This window comes from Phodopus roborovskii, unplaced genomic scaffold, assembly GCF_943737965.1.
Source record: "Phodopus roborovskii unplaced genomic scaffold, PHOROB, whole genome shotgun sequence".
Classification (NCBI taxonomy): domain Eukaryota; kingdom Metazoa; phylum Chordata; class Mammalia; order Rodentia; family Cricetidae; genus Phodopus; species Phodopus roborovskii.
This window is the reverse complement of record NW_026126563.1, coordinates 19,929,395-19,953,289: the sequence shown is the minus strand read 5'-3', so window position 1 is coordinate 19,953,289 and position 23,895 is coordinate 19,929,395. Positions and strand designations below refer to the sequence as shown.

General features: G+C 39.7%; 1 protein-coding gene across 1 annotated transcript in view; it reads left to right on the top strand.

The window, feature by feature from the left end:
* The window catches only part of Dsc3 (desmocollin 3), a 34,344-nt gene extending 16,015 nt beyond the window's left edge, over positions 1-18,329 (top strand). Inside the window, exons 8-16 of the mRNA XM_051202024.1 lie at positions 2,731-2,865; positions 3,254-3,439; positions 7,138-7,397; positions 7,511-7,653; positions 9,113-9,337; positions 12,284-12,508; positions 14,455-14,576; positions 14,910-15,164; positions 18,114-18,329. Of these exons, the coding sequence (XP_051057981.1) occupies positions 2,731-2,865; positions 3,254-3,439; positions 7,138-7,397; positions 7,511-7,653; positions 9,113-9,337; positions 12,284-12,508; positions 14,455-14,576; positions 14,910-15,164; positions 18,114-18,311 (1,749 nt within the window). The 3' untranslated portion in view covers positions 18,312-18,329. The remainder of the gene's footprint in view (positions 1-2,730; positions 2,866-3,253; positions 3,440-7,137; positions 7,398-7,510; positions 7,654-9,112; positions 9,338-12,283; positions 12,509-14,454; positions 14,577-14,909; positions 15,165-18,113) is intronic.
* The last annotated feature ends 5,566 nt before the right edge of the window (positions 18,330-23,895 follow it).

Genomic DNA, 23,895 nt, shown 5'->3' with positions numbered 1-23,895 from the left:
CCTGCTTACTATAACTTGCTATGCTATTTTGTATTTTATTTGAAGGAAAAGAATATATGAATTCCTATCTTTAAAACATTATTTCTATTTCCATATGTAAGAGAAACGTTAAGAAATAGAAACAGAGTTTGATTGGTGTTTAAAAGGTTTCTTAGGAAAACTAGTGCATATTCTATTTCCTTTAAAATGTGAGGCTAGTTGGTTCCAGAGCAGTAAGGCTTCGGTTGTCATGCAGGACAATAAGGTTTAACTCTTTTTGATGAGTATAGTTCTTATTCTGATCCCTATTCAGTTACTCTAGCAGTGTGCAGTTCTTAAAAAGAAAACTACTAGTTGGGATAAAATAAAATTTGCTTGTAGTAGTGTATGGTCATATGTGTGGTAATTGAATTCAACTTCTGTATGTGAATATTACCTGGTGTTTAAAATTATTTGCTTGATTGATTAGGAAGGTATAATAAATATCCAATCTATATAGGAAAAATGTGGTAGAAAAAATTTATTTGCTTGCCAAGTCAAATTATTTCAAAAAGTTTTTGAATCTTTGTCATTATTTCTCTGATTGGTCAGGCTGTTTAACTCAGAGTCAAGCACTATTACCTGAAGATGAATCAATCACATGTACAAAGTAACTTTGTTGGGCGCTTCCAGGGCCCAACAATGCACTTAGAATGATTACTATGATGAGGAAAAAATAGTATGAAAAGAATCAGTGGAGTGCTGGGTGTTGGTGGGTGGCACATGTCTTTCATCCCAGCACTTGGAAGGCAGATTTCTGTGAGTTCGACACCAGCCTGGTCTACAGAGTTCCAGGACAGACTCTAAAGCTACAGAGAAATCTTGTCTTGAAAAAAAAAAAAGTAAATAAGTAAATAAATAAATAAATATCAATGGAATGTGATTCCAAAGAAAAGAGGAAAGAATGTGGGAATCTATAGAAAGGACATAAACTAGTACAAACGTTTTTGTTACTACCATCTAAATATTTTGTAACATTGGAGCATTTAGGAGTACTATATAAAGCATGTGTTGTTTGATTTCCTACTCTTGCAGAAAAAAACCTGATAAAAGCAATTTAAGGAGGGGTTTGGTCCAAGGGTGGAGTCCATCTGGGCAAGAAGTCATGGTGGCAGGTCACCTTGAGGCAGCTGGCCACAAGTGCACTTGCAGCAGGCTGAGAGATCGGAACTCTGCTGCTCAGCTGGCTTCTCCTTCTATGCAACCCAGGCCCCAGCCTGTGGAGATGTGCTGCCCACATTTAGGTTGTCTTCCCATCTCAGTTCACCCAAGCTAGGAGCTCCCTCACAGGCAGACATACCTGGATGTTTGTTTCCATGGTGTTTCTAAATTTCATCAGGTTGATGATGGGGATTAATCATCACAGCAACAAATGGCAAAGTTGTAAGATAAAATATGGGTATTTTTATGCATTTCTCATATGTGAAATGGGTATGTTAGTTAATTGAAGACAGGGCTTCCCCCATCTAACAGATTAAAATTGATGAGGTTAAGCAATATGAAATAAAGTTATAAGACTTCATTATTATACTTTTTAAAGATCCAAACATGATCTAGTCACAGGATGCAAACAAAAATGTAATGGGATTTTGTGTGGACAGGCATTTTGTGCAGAGCAATATAGGAAGACATGGGTGAGCAAAGGATGAGCACATTGTGGAAGTTAGGTGAAACGCACAGGTTACTAGTGTCTTGAGGACTCTGCGAGAACGCTAACTTATAGTGAGAAAGGGAGAGCACATAGAGGACTAGAAGACTGAAGGATGAGAGGAAGACTCCAGAAAGCAACCAATAGAAGGGATGGCTGGAGAAGAGCAAAACAAAAGAAAAGGCAGCAACAATGACTGATAAATCTCTTCATGCCCTGGTCACTATGCCATGTTCTGAGGTCATCTGCAACCTCCCAATGGCCAAATCTTCTCATCTCTTTGCTTGGCACACATTAAAGCCTTTTACCTTGGATTTATGGTTGCCATCTTGCTTCTTTATCGTTTGCTTATTAATACTATTTGCTTAGTTGTCTTCCTTTCCCTGTGCTTGAGTAGGCTTGTTACTCCTCATGTCTCATCTCCTCTGATCATACCCTCTTCTGCATGATTCTAGCTACCTGTCTGTAAGGGTGCCTACGCATCAGTACCTCCTGCCATGAGGGATGGACCACACAGTTAGGTGCTGCAGGTTCTTGTCTATCAGAACTCATTAGGCAAATAAAATTCTGAATGTGCCAAGCCCCCTTCATGCTCACAGCCCTTCTCATCCTCCTCTGTAATGTTGCTACCTTTAGAGAGCTGTCTTACTATGGACTTCCTATGATGGCTATTGGTGCCCTTGTCTACTTACCTATATAATTTAGTCTGACATATCATATTCAACCAACTCTCTGTCTCATAAGTGGATAATTGATTATCGAATCTTACTGTATGCTAACTTCTAAGTATATTTCATCTCCATTTGGCTTTTGTTTCTACTGCCTGAGGTTTGGACCACCTGTCTAGTGTAGGAGCTCTCTACCTGTTTTCTGTCAGATAATGTCTAAATTCTCAGTCTGTCTTTTTGTAAAGTGCTACCTTTTCAGAATTACCTTTACCTATGAAATTTTAAGAGTATGCCCAAACATAATCAAATAAAAACAAGCAAAAGAATGTGCGGTACTGTTTTCATTACAAATCTAAACAAGTGTCTGAGTCAACTAAATATTTGTTTTTATTTTAGGTTGTAGACAAGTACACATTGATAATGAAAGTCCAAGACATGAATGGCCAATTTTTTGGACTGATCAGTACATCAACTTGTATCATAACAGTGCAAGATTCCAATGACAATGCGCCCACATTCAGACAAAATGCAGTAAGTTTAGAAAACACAAATCTATCTTTATTCTAATATTTCTGTTTACTAATCTGGACTTGATAAAGTTTTTTGCATTCTTTGAGGCATGTGTTCACTTATGAATAAAATTTCAGTTTAAATATATAGTATACATGTCTACACATGGCCTATTTCCTGATGTTATTTATGTTATCTGCCTCTTGTTGAAGGGCAATAACATCAGTCTACATTTGTAGGAAATAGTTGTTGTCTCAGAGTTTCATGAAACAGTACTCTCTGTGACCATTCTTTTTGGTAATCTATGTAAACAGCATGAAGACAAGTTCTTTTGGAAATTAGGAAACATTTTACTTTGGGAAAGTTTTCTATGGTAAGCAAAATTTTTAATGACTTTCTTTTCTTCCAGTATGAAACTTCTGTGGAGGAAAACACATATAACATTGAAATCTTGCGCATACCTGTAGATGATAAGGACTTGATTAAGAGTACCAACTGGAAGGCAAATTTTACCATCTTAAAAGGGAATGAAAATGGGTGCTTCAAAATCACAACAGACCCAGTTACTAATGAGGGCGTTCTATGTGTTGTGAAGGTAAGCAGATAATGAAGAAGAACTTTATGTCAGTTAGTGCTTTTATCAGCTAGACAGTTACTGATCCTATACTAGCCAAGTAGAAACAGAACCGGTTAATCCGATGGTTCCCATATGACTCCTCTCTTCCTTCTTTCCTGTGTATGCCACAATACGGTTAATTATAAAGATCTCTGCATATCCAGTGGTACCTCCTCCCACATTTAGAGAACCTTATTTCTTAAATTCTTAGTATAACTCTAAGTCATTTTCTTTACAATTCGCATCCTTGGGTCTGGGTCTATGTCTAGAAGAGACACACATTTTTCTTTTCTTTCTTTTTTCTTTCTTTCTTTTCTTTCTTTCTTCCTTTCTTTTCTTTTCTTTTCTTTCTTTTTTTTTTTTTTTTTGAAAAAAGCTTCTGTGTCCATTTGGGTATTCCCAATGTAACTTAGAAGCCCCTTAATCTTCTCATTCTTTTTAGGATACATGCCTGATTGAATTTTACTCCTAATATGCAATAGCTATGGTGAATAGAGTTTTACATAAGACAGCATTGAGTGGACATATTTTTGTTGTGTTTATTGTTATTTGATTGTACTCTATATTCTTGGTCTCAAGTTATAAAGGCAGAATGGTCTTTGCTTGACATTAACATTTGCATTTGTATTTCTAGCCTCAAATGAAAAGGTAATAGTGTCCTGTGAGCAGGTATTATGTCTATTCACTGAGTGAGAGCCACTTACCTATTGATGAGAATAGAATACAATCGTGCTGGTTTTAGTTGTTTTCCTACATAAGAGCTCTAAGGGGTTGTATGTCAAGGCCTGGAAAATCTGTCCAAATGGGAATAGTCAGACATGCAATCTCAGTATCAAACATCTATTTCAGCATGTCCCTGCTTTGTCTCTTTGCTGAATTTCAGATATATTGAGTACAAAATTTTATCCCCAGCAAACCTTGAGACATATGTATTTCCATTATTTATAACATGACAATTTAAATTATACTTATGATTATTATGCTAATTTGTAGAGTTTTAAATTGAACCTAAGACTTGTGAAGCGAAGCTATGCCCTTAGGTACCTTTTAACCTCGAGACTTCTACTTTCATAAATTAAACACACTAAATACAGCATTTGGGTTTGCCTCTGCTAGGGTGACCGTGTCTCCAAAGAGTAGTCTTTCTTACCAACTGAAGAAATTGGGATTTGTTTGTTTTATTTTGGTTAGTTTGCTTGTTTGTTTTCTAAAGAGAAAGAAAGGACATGAAGTTGGTCAGGTGGGGAGGTTGGGAGGATCTGGGATGAATTGGGATATGGGAAATGGTGACCATGGAGACCATAACATAGTGTATGAAAAAAACTATTACCCATATACGTATGTATTATGTACGTATGTATGTACGTACGTATGTATGTATGTATCCCTACCCAAAAGGGAAAAAAAGGAATGAGGTAGTGAGTTAATTATGCTAGAATGACTCATTTCCAATAGTCTTGTTCTTCCCTGTTAGTGATCATATATTAGATACATACTTCCATCCTTCCTTTATACCTGGAAGGGCTGAATAATTAGTAGATTGAATCAAGGATAACTTGGGTATATCTCTTAGTTGTCTAAAGTTTGCCAATTTGTTTTGATCCATATAACTTTGTGTGAAAAAATTTCAAATCTTGGCTATTTTTTACATGGAAAGTCCTGACTTCTACCTCCACAGTTTTCTAAAGCATTTGTTAACACTTTTATGCACATGTGGGATGTTTTAGAATAATTTTTAATGTAATGAAACAAATGCATGACTTAGTGTGGAGAGAACTTGCATTCCTTCTGTCACTGAGTTTGAGCCTAGAGAGCTGGCAGGAAGATACTGTGAGGCTCTAGGAAGTCACCCTGGGTCATGCAGCTGCATTCAGCCAGAACTGCAATGGTTACCTGCGTGTCCTTCCTTATTGCCCAAAGTTGCCCTTGTCTGCATATGGCTGCCCCAGCATATGATTTGCATAATAGTCTTTGGTAGCATCAAACAAATGGCTCTTCATGCTTCTTTTTTCTTGCTTCCTGAGACATTATAAAAATTGTTTTCATATACATGCTATAGGTTCTAAGATTCATCAATGTTTTTGACTTTTAGAGGATGTATAGATATTGTTTCTCAAATCTATTGACATCTGTATGTGAGTATAGTATAAAACAATTTTATTTATACAATTAAAATTATATAAATATAATACATCTCATGTATGTGGTGCCTTGGAGGCTAGAAAAGGCTGCCTGGAACTAGAATTATAGGCAGTTATCTGTGATGTGGTCAAGGATGCTAGGAACAAAATTCTAATCCTGTGGACAGCAGCAAACACTCTTAACTGCAAAGCCATCACTCTGTTTCCTCATGTATATGTTTTTATTTTGTTTAAATTAGTAATTAGGCAAGTGACTTTTTTTTTTTTTTTTGATCAGTAGAAAGACAGTCAGAGAAAAGTCCTGTGATTTTCTTCATAGTAGAATGGAAAATAGTGTTTTATGGATTTTGCTAGCCTTTTCTGTCTAAAAATCACTTGTAACTAGGGCATTAATTAAAGCATTTCTGGAGGCTAGTGAACCAAATTAATTGATTTAGTGATGTGGAGAAAGTAAAATGTGCCCATTAAGGAAATGGTCTGAGGCCAAGCCACCTGGCTTCTAAGTCTTGCCCAAACAAAATCCTTTGACTTTAGGAAGACCAGTTTCTATTCCTATTATCCAGACTGCTGCTTTGTAAATGGGGGCAGCAATGGGAATTCCTGCTGCACACAGGCCTGAGGATTCAGTGAATTTACACTCACTGCTTAAGGCAGTGTTGTATGTGATCAGTGATCATCAAGGAGCTCACCATTTGACAGTCGTCTGCATCAACAGAAATGCATGTGGTAGATGATAGACAGTGCCAAAACATTATTATTAAATTGTCACAAATATAAACTTTATATTATCACCAGGTAGTGCCACATCATTCAGTAAGGAACCTTCAAAAACTGAAGTGGATTCCTAAGAAATGAGATCCTGGGTAGTTTTTGTTCTGACAAAAGACAGACTAGAGATGGCTAAATTAGATATTGGAGGCTGAGTAGGGACACACACCAGTAATCCCAGCACTTGCAAGGTTGAGAAGGAAGAATCACCACAGGTTTAAGCCAACTGGCTTGGATAACACAGTAAGTTTCAAGGCTGGCCTAAGCTGTAGAGTAAGACTCTGTTTTAATAACACAGAGATGAAAATAAACAACAGAAAAAAAAACAACCAGCTTCCTGAAACACCACAAAAAGAAAATAGACATGCAGAGTATCTATCAGACAGAAAGAAAATAAAATATTTGCACCTTTTGGATTTTACAAGTTACCATGCAATTTTACAAGGTTTGTCAAATACCAATCTCAGCCTGTTAGACATTGACATAACTCTGCAATACTTCCAGTTTGAGAATAATTTTTCTTAAAATAATGGAAAAATAGTTGAGAGATTTCTTTCCCATGGTTTTGTAGATACATCTGTGGCGGTTTTGGAGGCTACTCTTGGGTAAAGGCCAGTTAGCATAGGGGCACAGAAGAGAAGTCACTGCTAACAAAACGTGAACATGGATTTATTAAGCAGGCCTGGCCACACTAATAAAAATGCCCATCTACTTAAAATACCAAATGTACTACACACTGAGCTGACATGCATATACTCTATTTTAAAGCCACTGGATTATGAAGAAAACCGGCAAGTGACCCTAGAGATCGGAGTGAACAATGAAGCTCCACTCATCAGAGATGTTGCAAGCCGAGTGCCCACCATGAACCGGGCTGTGGTCACAGTCCATGTGAGGGATCAGGATGAGGGGCCAGAATGCAAACCCCCTGAGCAATATGTGCGGATCAAAGAAAACTCAGCTGTGGGGTCCAAGATCAATGGCTATAAGGCCTACGATCCCGAAACCAGGAATAGCAATGGCTTAAGGTACACAAATCTCTGCAAGCATGTGCCCACGCCATTGCCATAATTGAAACAGTGAACGTATATTCAGAGTTGTTCTGATGACAAAGACTTATACAATTTCACTTTATTAATAGGTATAAAAAACTGCAGGATCCTAAAGAATGGGTCAGCATTGAAGAAGTCTCAGGGCTGCTTACCATATCAAAAGCCCTAGACAGAGAAACCATGGCTCCGAGAAATGACTTATATAATATCACAGTCATGGCAATAGACCAAGGTAACAAAGTTTTAATTTAGTATTATTCTTGTGCAGAAATAATCTGTGATAATTATACCTTGAAATTCTTGAAAATTGCCCTGTAGACTAATATCTCTCTTGTCCTACAATATGACTTTGGTGAGAAGGTACCAGTTATTTCTTGTTGTGTTAGTTTAATTTGTTTTCTGATAAGAGGGTATTAGGAAGTCAACGTTGCTTTGAAATTCACTGTGCAACCAAGGATGACCTTTATTATTCCTGATCTTCCTGCCTCAGCATACTGAATACTGTGATTACAGGCTTGCACTCCACACTCAGAAAGATGCTTTTGTAGCCCAAGATGTCCTCAAGACCACTATGTAACTGAAGCTGGTCTTAAAGTTGTGGCAATTCTCTTGCCTTAGCCTTCCCTGCTCTGCATTTATAGGTATAAGCCATCAAGCTCAGCCAATAACACATCTTGTATTTATCTTCATGTTCCATCTGCAGGAACTTAGTTCTTGCACAGTTTTGTGGTAAAGGACAATGATAAAACCTAAACATAAGACTATGCAACGGTCTCCTCAGACTCCTCCAGGTTTCTTTGTGTCAATTTACCTGGAGGTTTTTTACTCATTTAGGTGATTATTAAATGCTTCTAAACATGAATTCTGGTTTTAAAGTAAATTTCCTCTACCCGTGGATTTAATTTAAAGAACAATAATTTCAATGTGTAGACATTACCTTGTACTCATTGAATTAGAATTTTTGGTTGAGGGTTCTTGATGTAATATATTAAAGCCTCCCTATGGGTTTGAATGCATCTTGGGATTAGAATAATATTTCTATAACCATTCATCATAGCTCATTAACATACATGAGCCCAAGGAAAGAGAATTTGCAGTTCGGCATTTGTTTCTATTATTTATAATGACTCAGGCAAAATGTTTGTTGAAACTTGCATCTGATATTATTAGCAGCAGGAACCATTTAGATAATCTGTAGCTTTTATTCATCCATATTCTTATTTGCTACTTGTCTAATAACCAAAGATCATGTTTTCAGAAAATACAGATTCTAGTTGTACCATTCATGGGTATATACCTACAGGACTCTAAGTCAATATACCACAAAGCAACCCATTCATCCATGTTCATTGCTGTATGACAGCTGGGAAACAGAACCAGTTTAGATGGTCATCAAGGAAAAATAGATAAAGAAAGCATGGTACATACATACAGTTGGATTTCATGTCTATGTAAAGCAAAATGAAATAGTGACCTTTGCATGAAATTTACATAATTGGAAATCGTTAACTTAAGAAAAACAAACTAGACTCAGAAACATAAATAACACATGTTTTTGTCCCATGTGTTAGACCTAGACTTAAAATGATATATTTGTATGTATATACAGAGTTGGAATTTATTTTCCTCTTTGGAGACTCTAAGACAAGCATATGAGAACTGTACTCAACTTTGTCCCTTTTCCTTCCCAGAGGGGAAATCGTGCACGGGAACACTAGCAGTGAACATTGAGGATATGAATGACAATGCACCTGAGATAATTCAAGATTACCTTGTCATCTGCAAGCCAAAGATGGGGTATACAGACATTTCAGCCATGGATCCTGATGAGCCTGTCCATGGCCCTCCGTTTCAGTTCAACTTGGCAAGCACTTCTCCAGAAGTCAACAGGATCTGGACGCTCAACCAAGTGAATGGTATTCCAGAAAAATAATGATTCATATGACTTGATGTAGCAGATTAACTACTGGAGGGTTTACATGTTAACTTATACAAAGTACAATGCAGAAGTTTAGAGTATTAAATCAGCATTTTCCAATGAATGTGCCTGTGTGTGCATGTGTAAGTGTATATGCATGTATATACATTTCTCTCTGTACGGCTTGTGTGTGTGCATGTGCACACGCATACACTGTGTGTGTACATGTCCATAGAAGCTAAAAGAGGATGTCATAGTGTCAGATTTCCTGAAGCTGGAGTTACAGGAAGTTATGAACTGTCCAGTATAGGTTCTGCAACCTGAACTCTGACCCTCGGGAAGAGCAGTAAGCCTTTTAAACCATGGAGCTATCTCTCCAGCTCCCGATACCGTGTTCTTTCATGCTAAGCTTTATGGATGCTGTCCTTTCTGCCTAGAAAAAACACCACCTTCTCTGTGTCTTAGTTTCACCCTTCCTTATAAATGTTACATTATTTCTATTGGTCAGATAAGCTGCCTACTCTGAGTTCAGGCATAAGGATGAGTCAGGCAGGCACTAACTACCTCAGCTCAGATGCTAGACCTCTGAGAAATCATCCTGGAAGTACAAGGAGGGCCCTGTGACCTGTGTTTGCATCATACACACACACCTTGTATTCATAATCCATATTCTCACTTTCAGCACTGAGCTCTCTGCCTAGCAGCTAATAATGGCTTAAAAAGTGATTGCTTAATCAATGTTTTGATTAAAGAACATGCATATGAGAAAAAAATAACACAATAGGGAAATGAATGATTGGATAGCACCTGGGTTTAGAAGACTTTCTCAGAAATGCTGAGTGTTCAGTATAAGGAAAAGTGAAGTCAGGTGGTGAAGATACTTATGTCCCAAGCCGAGGAAGAGACTGACAATTGTATGGTAGATGATACTAGGGTATGCATTGGGACTGTGAAAGGAAGCCATTCTTCATCCAGATATATGTCTCACATAGATGACAGTAGCATCAGGAGATAATTGGAAGAGGACAGAGTTGATTGATAAGGAACATCTAAGGTTGTTGAACTACTATAATATATGACATGGCTATGGCTTGGTCATTGGTCTTGGAAATGATCAGTGATTTGTACAATCTTTCCTTAGACACTGGTGATGCTGAAGTGTTCCATTATAATCTAAGAACCATTCACAGTCCTCTAGCAACTTTCAGACAGAAGGTGTAGCCAAAACCTTAAATCTCTAACATACATTTAAGCTCTCCACTCTCCAGGTGCTTTCTAGGTTATATTTTATGCTGCCATGATACCATTTTTTCTGTATTATAAAAACTCAAGGATGCTATAATTGCCATTGAACATCTATTCAGCTTTGGTTAATTGACAATAACATTATTCAAATAAGCTGCCAAGACAGTTGTGGGAAGCTGACTACCATAGTTGATAAAAAAATATTATGATGTAAATGGCTATGTTTTTATAATGAGAAGTAGTATAATTAGCTCTGGTGGGGAGATTATTTCCACATACAAGGCATTAGTCACATAGGAAGTACTGTGCTCTCTGAAGCATTGTCTTTTCCAGAGGGCTAATGGGCAGGCAGCAGAAGGTGAATGGCTTAGAGCATGAAAACGGAGAATGCTCTTTGTGTATCTTCAGGTATAGATTCTTAAATAGTATATGAGCTGCAATTAAGGGAAAAAATGATCTCTACAGTAAGAGCCACCCTAGAATTCTTTTTTTCTCATTTTACAAATAGGTTCTAGATCCCTCTTCCTCCTTCTCTCCCTCCCTCCCATGCCTCCCGACCACCCTCCCTTCCCACAGCCCCCCAACTCCACAGGGAGGGTGATGTCTTCTAGGAGAGGTCAACAAAATTTGTCAAGTCATTTGGAGTAGAGACTAGGCCCTCCCTCCTCTAGGTTAAGGGAGTATCTCTCCATGTGAAATGTGCTACCAAAGTCCTTTTGTGCACCAGACATGCATCCTGGTTCCACTGTCAGAGGTCCCTTAGATTGCACAGGTCTTCTGACTGGTGTTCTGGGGGTCTGAGTTGGTCAAATGCTGGATTCCCAGGTATCAGTCTGGGGTCCCATTAGCTCCTCCTTGTTCAGGTCAGCTGTCTCTGTGGGTTTCTGTAGCCTGGTTTTATCCTCCTCTCTGCATCTGGATTCCAGTTCAGCTCAGTGTTTAGCTGTCACCCTAGAATTCTTATTCTCTATCCATTAGGGGCAATTAGATACTGCCAGAATGCCACTAGGTCATTTCAGTGCCAGATTATTATTTTTAATTATTATTCTTATTATTTCAGCCTTTTGAAATAGAATCTTACTTTGTAGCTCAGGTTGACCTCAAATTCATTGTCCTTTTTTAGCCTTCTTAGTTTCAGATGTTAAGAATTCATGTATGCATTCCTTACCTGAATATCAATTTATTCTTTAAGGCTTTCTTTCATAGAATTTCAAGGAACCATGTCTAGGATAATATTAATTCCTGAAAGGGTAGAAGGCATCAAGGTAGCCCCCTTTGCATTTTTTTTAAGTTGGTAAGTGGGTATTTTACAATAAGAGTGGTGCAATAGATTCTAAGGAAAGAATAAGTAATCATTAAAAAGCATTGTGTTAGAAAGAGTTCAGTCAATAAAATGCTTGTCATACAAGCATGAAGACAAGAGTTCAGTCCCTAGAACCCACATGAAAAATCGAGGTAGGGTAGTACCTGTTTGTAATCCTAGTCTTGGTGGTGGGGATTCCTGGGCTTGGTGGCTAGCCAGCCTAGGTTAGTTTGCAAATGCTGGGCAATGAGAGATCCTGTCTCAAAAATCAAGGTGGTCAGTTCCTAGGGAATGACACCTGGAGTTCATACAGGATCTCTATATGTGAGCAAACAGATGTGTACAACTCTCACATGAAATCAATCAATCAAAATAAAGTCTTTTGTTTCCTTAAAGATACAGCTGCCCGCCTGTCCTATCGGAAAAATGCTGAAGTTCAAGAATACACCATTCCTGTTACTGTGAAAGACAGAGCAGGTCAATCTGCAACCAAAATCTTGAGAGTTAATCTGTGTGATTGTACTCATCCTAGCCAGTGTGTGGCCAGGTCCAGGAGTGCAGGCATCACCTTGGGGAAGTGGGCCATCCTTGCCATCTTGCTGGGCATCGCACTGTTATTTTGTAAGTACTTTCACTCGCTTGAAGTTAAAACGCGAGATAAAAGATCTGACTATCGAAAAGGATTTTGGGAAGTAAATATAGATAAACATCTATCAAGTGTGAGCTCCTTTACAAGTTGCCTCTGTATTCCATGGGAGCTGAGTTGTGCTTGACTAGTCACTATTTGAGGGAGTACGATCATTCTGGGGTAGGTTCCACACTCATACAGAACTGTTAAAAAAAAAAAAAAAGTCTTTAGCTTTCTTAATTCTGCTTCCCTTTTTTCGTTTGAAGGAACAGTGGTAGTAATCTGCTCTTTGGGGTCCAACTGAGTTAACTGATATGAAATCCTTAGACTAGAGCATTCTAAATTTCTAAAATACATTTATTACTTTTTATCAACCCAACAAAATAAGCATATCTTAAACACCTACTAAACTTCAGAAAATTGTATTAAGTAGGATTCATTGGAGAGCAAAACAGACAAAAACAACAAACAACAAAATAGAACCAAAAATCACCAAAAAAAAAAAAAAAAAGTAAGTTTTGATAGGAAGAAAAAGTTGGAGTACAGTAAGTGGACTTAGTCATTCTACTGTGTGTGTGAGGTTATCTGTCCTGGTGGCCACACCTTTCAAGATGGTAGATCATTAGGTCATGCCTATATGACATGATTTGGGGAGTTAGCTGTGTTGGCACACACAGGGAGAAGGGCTTTCAGTTGGAGGCAAATGTCAAGTCAAAGTCTGTGTGGTGAGGTTACGCCTGGAGAAGTTAAACGATGGCTTGTTGGAGGCTCCTGTGTCTAGTCAGAAGTGGATGAGGGGAAGAAGTTCAAGAAACACAGCCAGAAGATAGCATGTAGACTGGAGGGGAGGGATGTCAGCCTTCAAGGGACAGATGGTATATATTTGGGCCAGCTGAAATCTGTGACATCTGTAATAGGAAGGCCATCTCTGAGAATATGTGAATGAAAGGCATAGCTGTGTTCCCTCAGTACTTCAAATCTGCGAGCCAAAATTTGAATTTTCTGTAATTTTTCCATTTGCAGTTTTTGTTTTAGTTTACCGCCCATCTCCCCCAGGACAGGGTTTCTCTGTGTAGCTGGCCTTGAACTCAGAGATCCACCTGCCTCTGCCTCCTGAGTGCTGGAATTAAAGGCATGTGCCACCACTGCCCATCAGTTTAGTTTGTTTTTGAGACAAGGTCTTACTATATAGCTCTGGCTGCCTTGGTACTCACTGTGTAGGTCATGCTAACCTCCAACTCACAAAGATCTTCTTGCCTCTGTCTCTCAAATTCTGGGATTAAAGGCAAATACCACTATGCTCAGCTTCCTGTAATTTCAGTATCATGAAATATTGCTGTCTTTGCTTTTGTTTTTCAACCTAAAAATCTTAGGTCTGGGTTATATAAAAACATCTGGTGGGCTGGAATAGTAGCCATGGTTTGCCAGTGTGCTATTGGGTCTTCTGGACCTCTGTAAATTACTGCTATTACTATTGGTTTAGTGATCACATTATCTTAAATGTCTTATTATTATGATATAGCATACAAGTCTAAGTAAGATACAAAATGTACTTAATTATGTTTATTGGAGACAAATTATGTTCTGTGAAAAGGTCTGGTTTTTTTTTTTTTTTCTTTCTTTCTTTCTTTTTTTTTTTTGTATTTTGTATTTTCCAATTGGCAAACTGATCTTTTGGGAATCAGTGCATACCTTTAATGTTTGACTTACATAAATGTTTGAGAATTTTAAGATCTACAATTGAACTCATGATACTAAACACTTCAAATGTGATTATTTCACATTTCAAATTGTGCCTGTGAATTTAGCAAGGCCAGGACAATATCCTTATTGTCCTCTTGTGGCCCAAGGCATAAACAATAAAGGATGTTTGCTTTGGATATATGGTAGATTAAGTATTTCTTCAAAAAATATATTTCTTCTTATTATTTTTACCTAGCGGTACTGCTAACTTTAGTATGTGGAGTTGTTACTGCCCGGAAAGGAAAACATTTTCCTGAAGATTTAGCACAGCAAAACTTAATTATATCAAACACTGAAGCACCTGGGGATGACAGGGTGGTAAGTAATTTCTCTGGTGAATAATTATTCCTATAGTTTTACAATTCATCCTGGGAAAGTTCTTTAGCAGTCACTTGATATGTGAAAACAGTTGGGATCTTGTAAATTGTTAGTCGTCTTTGGTCTATCAGTGTTGCAGAGCTTACCGGGTGGTATTTATTGAACACCATAAAAGAAGTCTACTACCTTTGGGCTCTATTTTTTCCCACTCTTATTAATTCAAACTTAGTCATTTATGTTGGGAGCTTATTACAACAGTAATGACTTTAACTGCGTTCTGCAAAGTGTGACATTCTTTGTCCTGCACCGTTGTCTTGTTTTATTATAACGCAGTGCTCGGCCAATGGATTCACCACTCAGACTGCCAACAACTCCAGCCAAGGCTTCTGTGGCACAATGGGGTCGGGAATGAGAAACGGTGGGCAGGAGACAATTGAGATGATGAAAGGACACCAGACCTTAGACTCCTGCCGTGTGGCTGGGCATCACCACACCCTGGATTCCTGCAGAGGAGCACACATGGAGACTGACAACTGCAGATACACCTACTCGGAGTGGCACAGTTTCACTCAGCCCCGACTTGGTGAAGTGAGTGTCCTGAGACATTTCATTCTGATGTAAAGAACAATAGAACACTGATGATTGATGTCCAGAAACCTCTTTGCCACGGTGGTGTTTTATGCACCCTCTTTTGTTAGTTCTGGTCATTTAAAAAATGCTTTGGTTTTGTTACATTGAACTTTTAAACATTTTGATTCCTCTGTCACATTCGCTTAGTTTCTAGAATCTTATGAGAACCAGAGGTTACTAATATCTGCCCCCAAAGAGTCATTTCTAGGTGTACATCTATCTTATAAACCCCTTTGTTAAAAAAGAATGTGAAGATAAATTCTAGTTTGTCACAAACACATATTTCCCAAATCAAACTTGTATTTTGCTATGAAAACATTTGAATGCAGCTTTAGGTTAATGATCAACACGCTTCACATAGGCTATACATTAATTTTTTACTTATTTTTTTCTACTTTATTCTAAATGGACTAGGTATTGATGCCCATATTTATAGGGTGTGGTGAGTGGTCACATAGGTATGCAATGTAGAATGGCTAAATAACCCAGTGTGTGAGGACATTTAAAATTTATTCTTAGTAATTTTGAAACATTCAACATATTATTATTTCTACATATGAATTATTTTTAATGCATAAAACATGCAATGCAAATATAAAGAATCTTATCTAGATTCTAGAGAGAGCAATGCTGTGAAAGAAATGAGTGATTCTTAGTTTACATTCATATTGTTGGAAGGCTTCTAGCTATACTAATGCCTTTGCTTCATTCTGGAAGATTCTGATTCCATTGGTGTGCAAAATTTCACATTGATATGTATGTGGGGCCAGGGTAGGAGATCCTGTTTAAACATTCTCGCTGGCACTGATTCCATTTCTGTATCAGAGGACACTAGTGCTTTTGTAGCAAACACTGTATCAGACACTTTTAGTTTTGTGATAGAGAGAACATGAGCACTATTCTAGAAGAGGGCTCTCAGTTAGTGCATACCTATTGTATTTTTTGTTTATATTTTTGTCATATTTCAAGTGTTTACATGTTTTCTATTTGAAGACAGCATTCACATAAGATCATGTAGGAATGCCCTGCAGTGCCCTAACTGATAACAGGAATGCAGTGCCCTAACTGATAACAGGAATGCAGTGCCCTAACTGATAACAGGAATGCAGTGCCCTAACTGATAACAGGAATGCAGTGCCCTAACTGATAACAGGAATGCAGTGCCCTAACTGATAACAGGAGTGCAGTGCCCTAACTGATAACGGGGAATGCAGTGCCCTGATAACGGGGAATGCAGTGCCCTAACTGATAACAGGAGTGCAGTGCCCTAACTGATAACGGGGAATGCAGTGCCCTAACTGATAACAGGAATGCAGTGCCCTAACTGATAACAGGAATGCAGTGCCCTAACTGATAACAGGAATGCAGTGCCCTAACTGATAACAGGAATGCAGTGCCCTAACTGATAACAGGAATGCAGTGCCCTAACTGATAACAGGAATGCAGTGCCCTAACTGATAACAGGAATGCAGTGCCCTAACTGATAACAGGAGTGCAGTGCCCTAACTGATAACAGGAGTGCAGTGCCCTAACTGATAACAGGAATGCAGTGCCCTAACTGATAACAGGAATGCAGTGCCCTAACTGATAACAGGAATGCAGTGCCCTAACTGATAACAGGAATGCAGTGCCCTAACTGATAACAGGAATGCAGTGCCCTAACTGATAACAGGAGTGCAGTGCCCTAACTGATAACGGGGAATGCAGTGCCCTGATAACGGGGAATGCAGTGCCCTAACTGATAACAGGAGTGCAGTGCCCTAACTGATAACGGGGAATGCAGTGCCCTAACTGATAACAGGAATGCAGTGCCCTAACTGATAACAGGAATGCAGTGCCCTAACTGATAACGGGGAATGCAGTGCCCTAACTGATAACAGGAATGCAGTGCCCTAACTGATAACAGGAATGCAGTGCCCTAACTGATAACAGGAATGCAGTGCCCTAACTGATAACAGGGAATGCAGTGCCCTAACTGATAACAGGAATGCAGTGCCCTAACTGATAACAGGAATGCAGTGCCCTAACTGATAACAGGAATGCAGTGCCCTAACTGATAACAGGAATGCAGTGCCCTAACTGAGGGGAGTGCAGTGCCCTAGCCAGTAACAGGAGGTGTGGCAGCAGCTGGCCTTGAGCAGAGTGTTGGTGGAGGACTGCACAAACAGGTCAGCAGAGGGAGCCTTGACATTTGGAGGATGGGCCAGCAGGACACAGCACCAAGGGCAGAGGTGGTCAAAGGCTTTGCTGCTTCACAAGGGAAGCATAGTTTCTACTGCATGAGTTAAGCTGATGGTTTAATTTCAGTGCTTCTGGGGATATATCTCTGGCTTGGCTTTTGGCTACTTTGAAGCACAGTCATTTTCTTACTGTACTTTGTCACTGCACACAATAAAGGTTTAGTTTATATTCACTGTACACTGATGGGCATAAGAAGCATGCTGTGCATTGTATTCCCATCGTTGTTTCCAAAATCACAAGGTGATATTGGAGGAGAATGTAGCTTAAAGTAATACAGGCTAGCAAACTAAAGTTACATAAAATTAGGACCATGTGATATTCACATATAAATTCCAACCATTTGGCATATCGTCTCCACTTTATAAACTGACCTCAACTGTAGACATAGCATTCGGGGATAAATATTTCATGATGACTTAAATGTACTTAGATATAACATTTGTAGACCTGTTTTTTTATTTTTATGGATTATTAAAATGCAAACTATACTGCTTTATGATATGGCTGTATTATATAGACCAATCATGTGCATTTTTTGTGTGTAGGACTCCGTTAGAGGACACACTGGTTAAAAATTAAACATAAAAGGTAAATAAAATAAATTTTCTGTTCATATATTGAAGTTGTTTAAAGAAATAATACAATCCTCTTTTTTGGACTTTACAGAAATTGCATGCGTGTAATCAGAATGAAGACCACATCCCATCCCAAGACTATGTCCTCACCTACAACTACGAAGGCAGGGGATCTCCAGCAGGCTCTGTAGGCTGCTGCAGCGAAAAGCAGGAAGAAGATGGATTTGACTTTTTAAACAACTTGGAACCCAAATTTCTTACATTGGCAGAAACGTGCACAAAGAGATAACACTACCGGGTGACAACCAGGCAGGGCCTTAGCAGTTATTCCAGAAGTTTGAAACAATGACACTGTACAACTGAGTCACTACTTACACAAAATGGTCTTGAGCTATATTGGCTTGTGATACTCCGGCTTTAGTGTGAAATTGATACATATTCAGAAGAACCCACTTGTGAATTCTGATCTTTTCCAGGTTGGCCATGTGCTGTGTGTAATGTTCCTACAATGCTGGGCAGGGGCAGTGAGCTCCAGTTCCCAGTCTGTCACAGTGGGCCCTGCATGTATGTCTGCCGAGTATTCCTATGATACAACCATACCATGAGTCAAAGAGTGTGTGCACACATTAATGAGCAGTCCCCGCCCCCACGATTTGTGTTGTTAAAGTGACTTGCTGCAGAACATTTTTCCAAAATAACAAGTATTGAAATAGAGAGCCAGCAAGCTGCTCATGTTGTAGTCCTGGAGTTAGCTAAGGTCTGTAAAGGACCCACCCTGCCCTGCAGATATTTTCCTAACAAACGAATTGAGTAAAAATATGAATCTAAAACCAGCTAAGCTGTACCAATATATCAGCTCACCACACACTCTTAAGAACGGTTTAAGAAACAAACAAGACATTAAGTAACACTAGTTGAATGCTTCAGGACAGAAATAATTAATACTAAATTACATTAAAATTTTTGCAATCTAGGACCTGCCTCTCTTCAGTTTCACTGTCAAATACTTTATTGGACTTTGGAAACAAAATTTAGTAAGCTGGCCTATTGTGCAGCAATTTTGATTATTTCAACACAGGCTGAAGCCAGTGTATATTTCTACAAGATTAGGCACCAGAGCATTGATTAAAATGCAATGTAAACACAGAGGAAATGGCAATGATGGAAAATAAGGCTGGGTGTGGCTTATCTTGTAACAGGAAATTGGGGTTTTAAAGGGGCAGTCTTCTTGCCTGGTTACTGTGGGTGTGACACCCGAATGTGACAGCTCTTGCCTGCTTGTGTAATTTGTTTAAATTTAGAGACATATATTCTAGTTTTAGTTGGAACTAAAGAGACAGGCAAGTGGAAGAATGGATTTATTTCACTGATATGTAAAGATTTGTACAACCAAATATTAGAAGCCAACTACAGGATCCATTTTTCTACCCCTACACTGCTGGGACCCCCAGGTTTCAGGGGGAGAAGTTTACAGAAATGACTTTTTTTGGGGGGGAACCTAGTGCTGATCTTTGCTAACTTTATATCCCCCATCACTTTTTTCTTCTACTTTTTTAAAACTCTTCTTTCTTTTCTTTCCCTTTTTCTTTCTTTCCTTCCTTCCTTCCTTCCTTCCTTCCTTCCTTCCTTCCTTCCTTCCTTCCTTCCTTCCTGTGTGTGTGTGTGTGTGTGTGTGTGCGCGCGCGCGCGCGTGCCTATGTGTGGTTATGTCTACATACCCCAGGCTGGCCTCACTCAAACTCACAATTCTCCTGCCTCAGCCTCTGTATACTAGAATTACAGGCAGATGCCACTACTCTTGTTTTTGATGCAGAGCCAATTGGCCTTGTCCTTTAAGTTGAGGCTTTGTGGTGCCAGGAGACGAAGTACAAGTTAAGCAGACAGTGGGGAGAAAGTGGAGCCCTCAGAGCCGCAGACTCGGGGCTCTTACCCACTCTTCAGCCAGAATTGCAGCTGTCTCTATAGCACTGGCTCACGCCCTACTGGGAAGCAGGTCTGGGGCCAGTCCAGAAGCCCAGCCCTCCCTCGGGGTGTGTGTGTGTGTGTGTGTGTGTGCGTGCGTGCGTGTGTGTGTGAGTGTGTGTGTGTGCGCGTGCGTGCGTGTGTGTGTGTGTGTGTGCGTGCGTGCGTGCGTGCGTGTGTGTGTGTGTGTGTGTGTGTGATTTTCCTGTCTGCCAAAGCTGCTGGAAGGAACTCCCGCAGGAACACCTAGGTGGCAATCTTCCAGAAACTCAGTCATCTTTCCCAGTGAGGTAACTTTTGATCGGTTTGCTTTGTTAGGGGAAATTATCATGACAGAAGAAACAGGAATTTAGGATCCATGGAAGAACTGTCATTTAGGGAGGACAAGCCATGGAGCAGAGTGCTGTTCAGAGACAAGCAAGCAAAACGGGTGGAAAGGTCAGGAAGTGAAGCCAGCAGGCCCGTGAACAACAGCGAGGGTGGCCTTCTATGCAATTTGCATTTCCCTAAGTCTCATCTTGCTCTTAAACCAGTACAGCTGCCCATTAGTTTGGTGAAGTGTCAGGCAAGACATTTTTAAGACCTCTTCTTATTTGGGGTACGAAATCAGGAAAGTAGGCTGTGAAGGGGTGTAGCTGGGCGTGTAGCTCAGTCAGCTGCATGCTTGCCTGACATGCATGAGGTCCAGGATTTGATTCCAAGCATAAAGCAACCAGCACTAGGGATGTGGGGGGCCAGGCGTCAAGGAAGTTCACAGTTCTCTGTAGCTAGGTGAGCAGCTTGAGGAAAGCCTGCGCTACAAGCGGTGAGTCGAAGGGCCAGAACTGCCATGTCTAACAGTCTCCTCCAGATAACCCCTACCTCTTCTAGCCATGCTAAGGCCTTCAGTTACATGAGTATTAAGATTCTGATTTGATTTCACATTTTTCATATTTTCATTTTTTCTCTGAGAGTCATTTTCTTGGAAATGGTCTTTTTTATTTTTGATTTTTGTTTTGTTTTGTTTTTTTTTTTTGGTTCATAGCATCATATAATGTTATTCTTTCCTCACATGTATAAGGTGAAAATTGTGCTTTTAGTGCTTAAGAAAAACAGCTTGCTTTTTTTAACGCTTTCACCCCTACGGGTTTTTATGGAAATGTACAGACTATTTTTTTCTTACATTTATAGGGAAGCAGTTAACTGTCTAAAGAGCAATTGGAGTGTATTTTTCAGTGTTTTAAACAACTTTAATTTTTGAAACTTAAATTGATTTTGAAACTTGTCTGATAAAAGTAAACATGCATCGAGTGTGTAAAATAATACTTCTTGATAAGGAATATAATAAAGTGATGCTAAATTGGTTTCCTGTCTTTGCTGTGTGTACAGACTTAAAGGATCGAAGGTGACCTAAACACTGAGTTTCAGGCCAGCAAGAAAATCAAAACATTCCCGGGCACCTTTGCAGCATAGTGGGGGATATTCTAGAGAACAGGTCCAAGGGAAGTTGTTGGTGGTATCATCAGTACGTACTGGGTCCAGGATGCCGTTTTTGAGGCACAACTTTCCAGATGAGGGCCATCTGGAAAAATTCATACTGTGGTTGGGATTGCAGTGATGCCACACTGGTAAAGAACTTGAAATTGGGGACCAGTAACTGCTCTTAATGGCTGAACCATAGCTCCAGCCCCTTTTAGCACGTGGTATAGAAATTTACTAATAGGAGAATAAAGGGGGCAGTGTTTTGGCAACGTGGATGGAATGACATTCTTTCTACCCTTCGCTCAAGGAAGCCATTAGGAAATAGGAATCTGAGAGGCAAGTGGTTTCCCAGTATGCTTTTGGCTTTGCTTGCTGGTGAGGTGCCTTCCTCCTGGTCCTGGCAGGAGAGGCTGGTGCTCTGCCTTTCCTTGTGGCTGGCTCCCCCTTCCCAGGACTTCTTTTCAAGTGTCTGCAAGTGAGCCTGGGCCACACCCTTGCAATGACTCAGACCTCTCCTGTTCTCAAGAACCAAACAGGGTGAGCACACCAACAGTGCCAGGACACAAGGCACTGTCATGCATACTTCCCGAAGCAGAAGAACTTACATCTACGTTGGGCCCACAAATGTTGAAGAGCAGGAAAGAAACCCCCAAACTCCCCCATTTATAATCACTGTCTCCTGTGAGACATGCAACCACTGTGGGAAGAAAGTATTTTTGTTTAAGATCTACTTTGTCTGTGTATATACTCACACAAGTACAGTTGCCTTCAGAGACCGGAAGAATGCATTAGACGGACCCCTGTAGCTGGGGTTGTAGGTGGTAGTAAACCATCCAGCATGGGTACTGGGAACTGAACTCTGGTTTTCAAAAAGAGGAACTAGCATTCTTATCTATTAAGCCATCTCTCCAGCTCTAGAACAAAGCTTCTATCAGTTTTCTTAGCATTTTCATCAACCTATACCAAGAGATGCAATAGGATTCCATGGGGAACATTTGTTCTTACATTCTGGTACCCTTATGTAGATGTTTTATGTTTTCCCTTCATAATGCCTTGTGCTAAATGTGTTGTGTGATAAAATTATATGCATATGAATTTTGCTAAAGGATAGGTTTCAATTTTACCCTTAATGATTCCAATTCTTTTATGCATGTCTGTGTCTCTAGTGAAATTGAATTACTGGGTAGAGCCGTGTGAAAACTGAAGTTATGTTTGTGAAGCAGGCAGGCTTCCCTGATATGATGTAGCATGGTTGGAAGTTAAGGGCAATCATACAGATTATTCCTGTTATACTCTTTTTTTTTTTTTTTTTAATGAATCATCGTAGACAAGTTAAAGCAGATACATAGAGATGAAAAACTCGCGGAGGGCTCGAACCCTCACGCCCCGACTCAGGAAAGGCGGCCCCCGAAATCACTCACAAGAAGCAGTCTTGATGCAAAAGCATGAGGTCTTTTATATGCCAGTGCACTGGGGTCCACAGCCATACTCCACGTGGGGTAAGGGACTGGGAACCCTGGGTACAGGGTTCAGACAGCTTTTATAGGGTTACAACAAAGCCCACGCATCAGAAACCAATCATCTCATAGCATCCAGTGTGGACCAATCAATTTGAGCTATCCAAGCCCACGCTTTGCCCAGGAAGTCTGCTTTCTCTAAGGCTTCTGGGTAGTGTGGCACGGCTCATTTCCTGTTCTCATTCACTCACAGGTGCTGTTGGTAAACCGCCCTGTCGTAAACAGTCAAGAATGACCTTTTGCCTACTCACTGCTAGGGGGCAGAGTCTAGGGAGAGTTAGGCTACATTTTTCCATCCTTACAGAGACATACATTTACTTAGGAAATGCCAAACCAAAAAAGCCCCAAGCATATAGGACCCAGAAAGAGAGTTCAAAGAGAAAAACAATGGTGCATTTTTATCTATTTGTTTCTTTGTTTCAAGCTGGTTTAGTAAAGTTTTAGCCCTGTGATTCCCACTTAGTGAAGTGCACAGTATACCTGAGGCAGAAGGGTGACTCAGAGTTAAGTGTGAATGTGCCTGGGTTCGGATCCTGAACGCCATGTTGTCCTTCAAATGAGAACCCTGCTCATGTGGCCTCCATCCAGCCTGAACAGTCTTGTCATTCAGGAGATTTACGCTTTACTTAATTTATTTTAAAACTGTTTATCTTACTTTATCTATATGTGTGTATGTCTGTGCACCACATGCACGCAGGAGACCGGAAGAGGGCATCAGACTCTTGGGAACTGGAGTTACAGATGGTCATGACTGCCATATAGTTGCTGGGAATGGACTCAGGGTTCTTTGCAAGAACAGTCTATGCGATTTACTACTGAAGCTCTCTCTCCAGCCCCAGGATCTAGGTTTTATAAGTTATGCTAACTTAGGCTTCAATTCATGCAACCATGATATACAAATAAACCTTCACTTCCCTCATAACTTAATTTGTC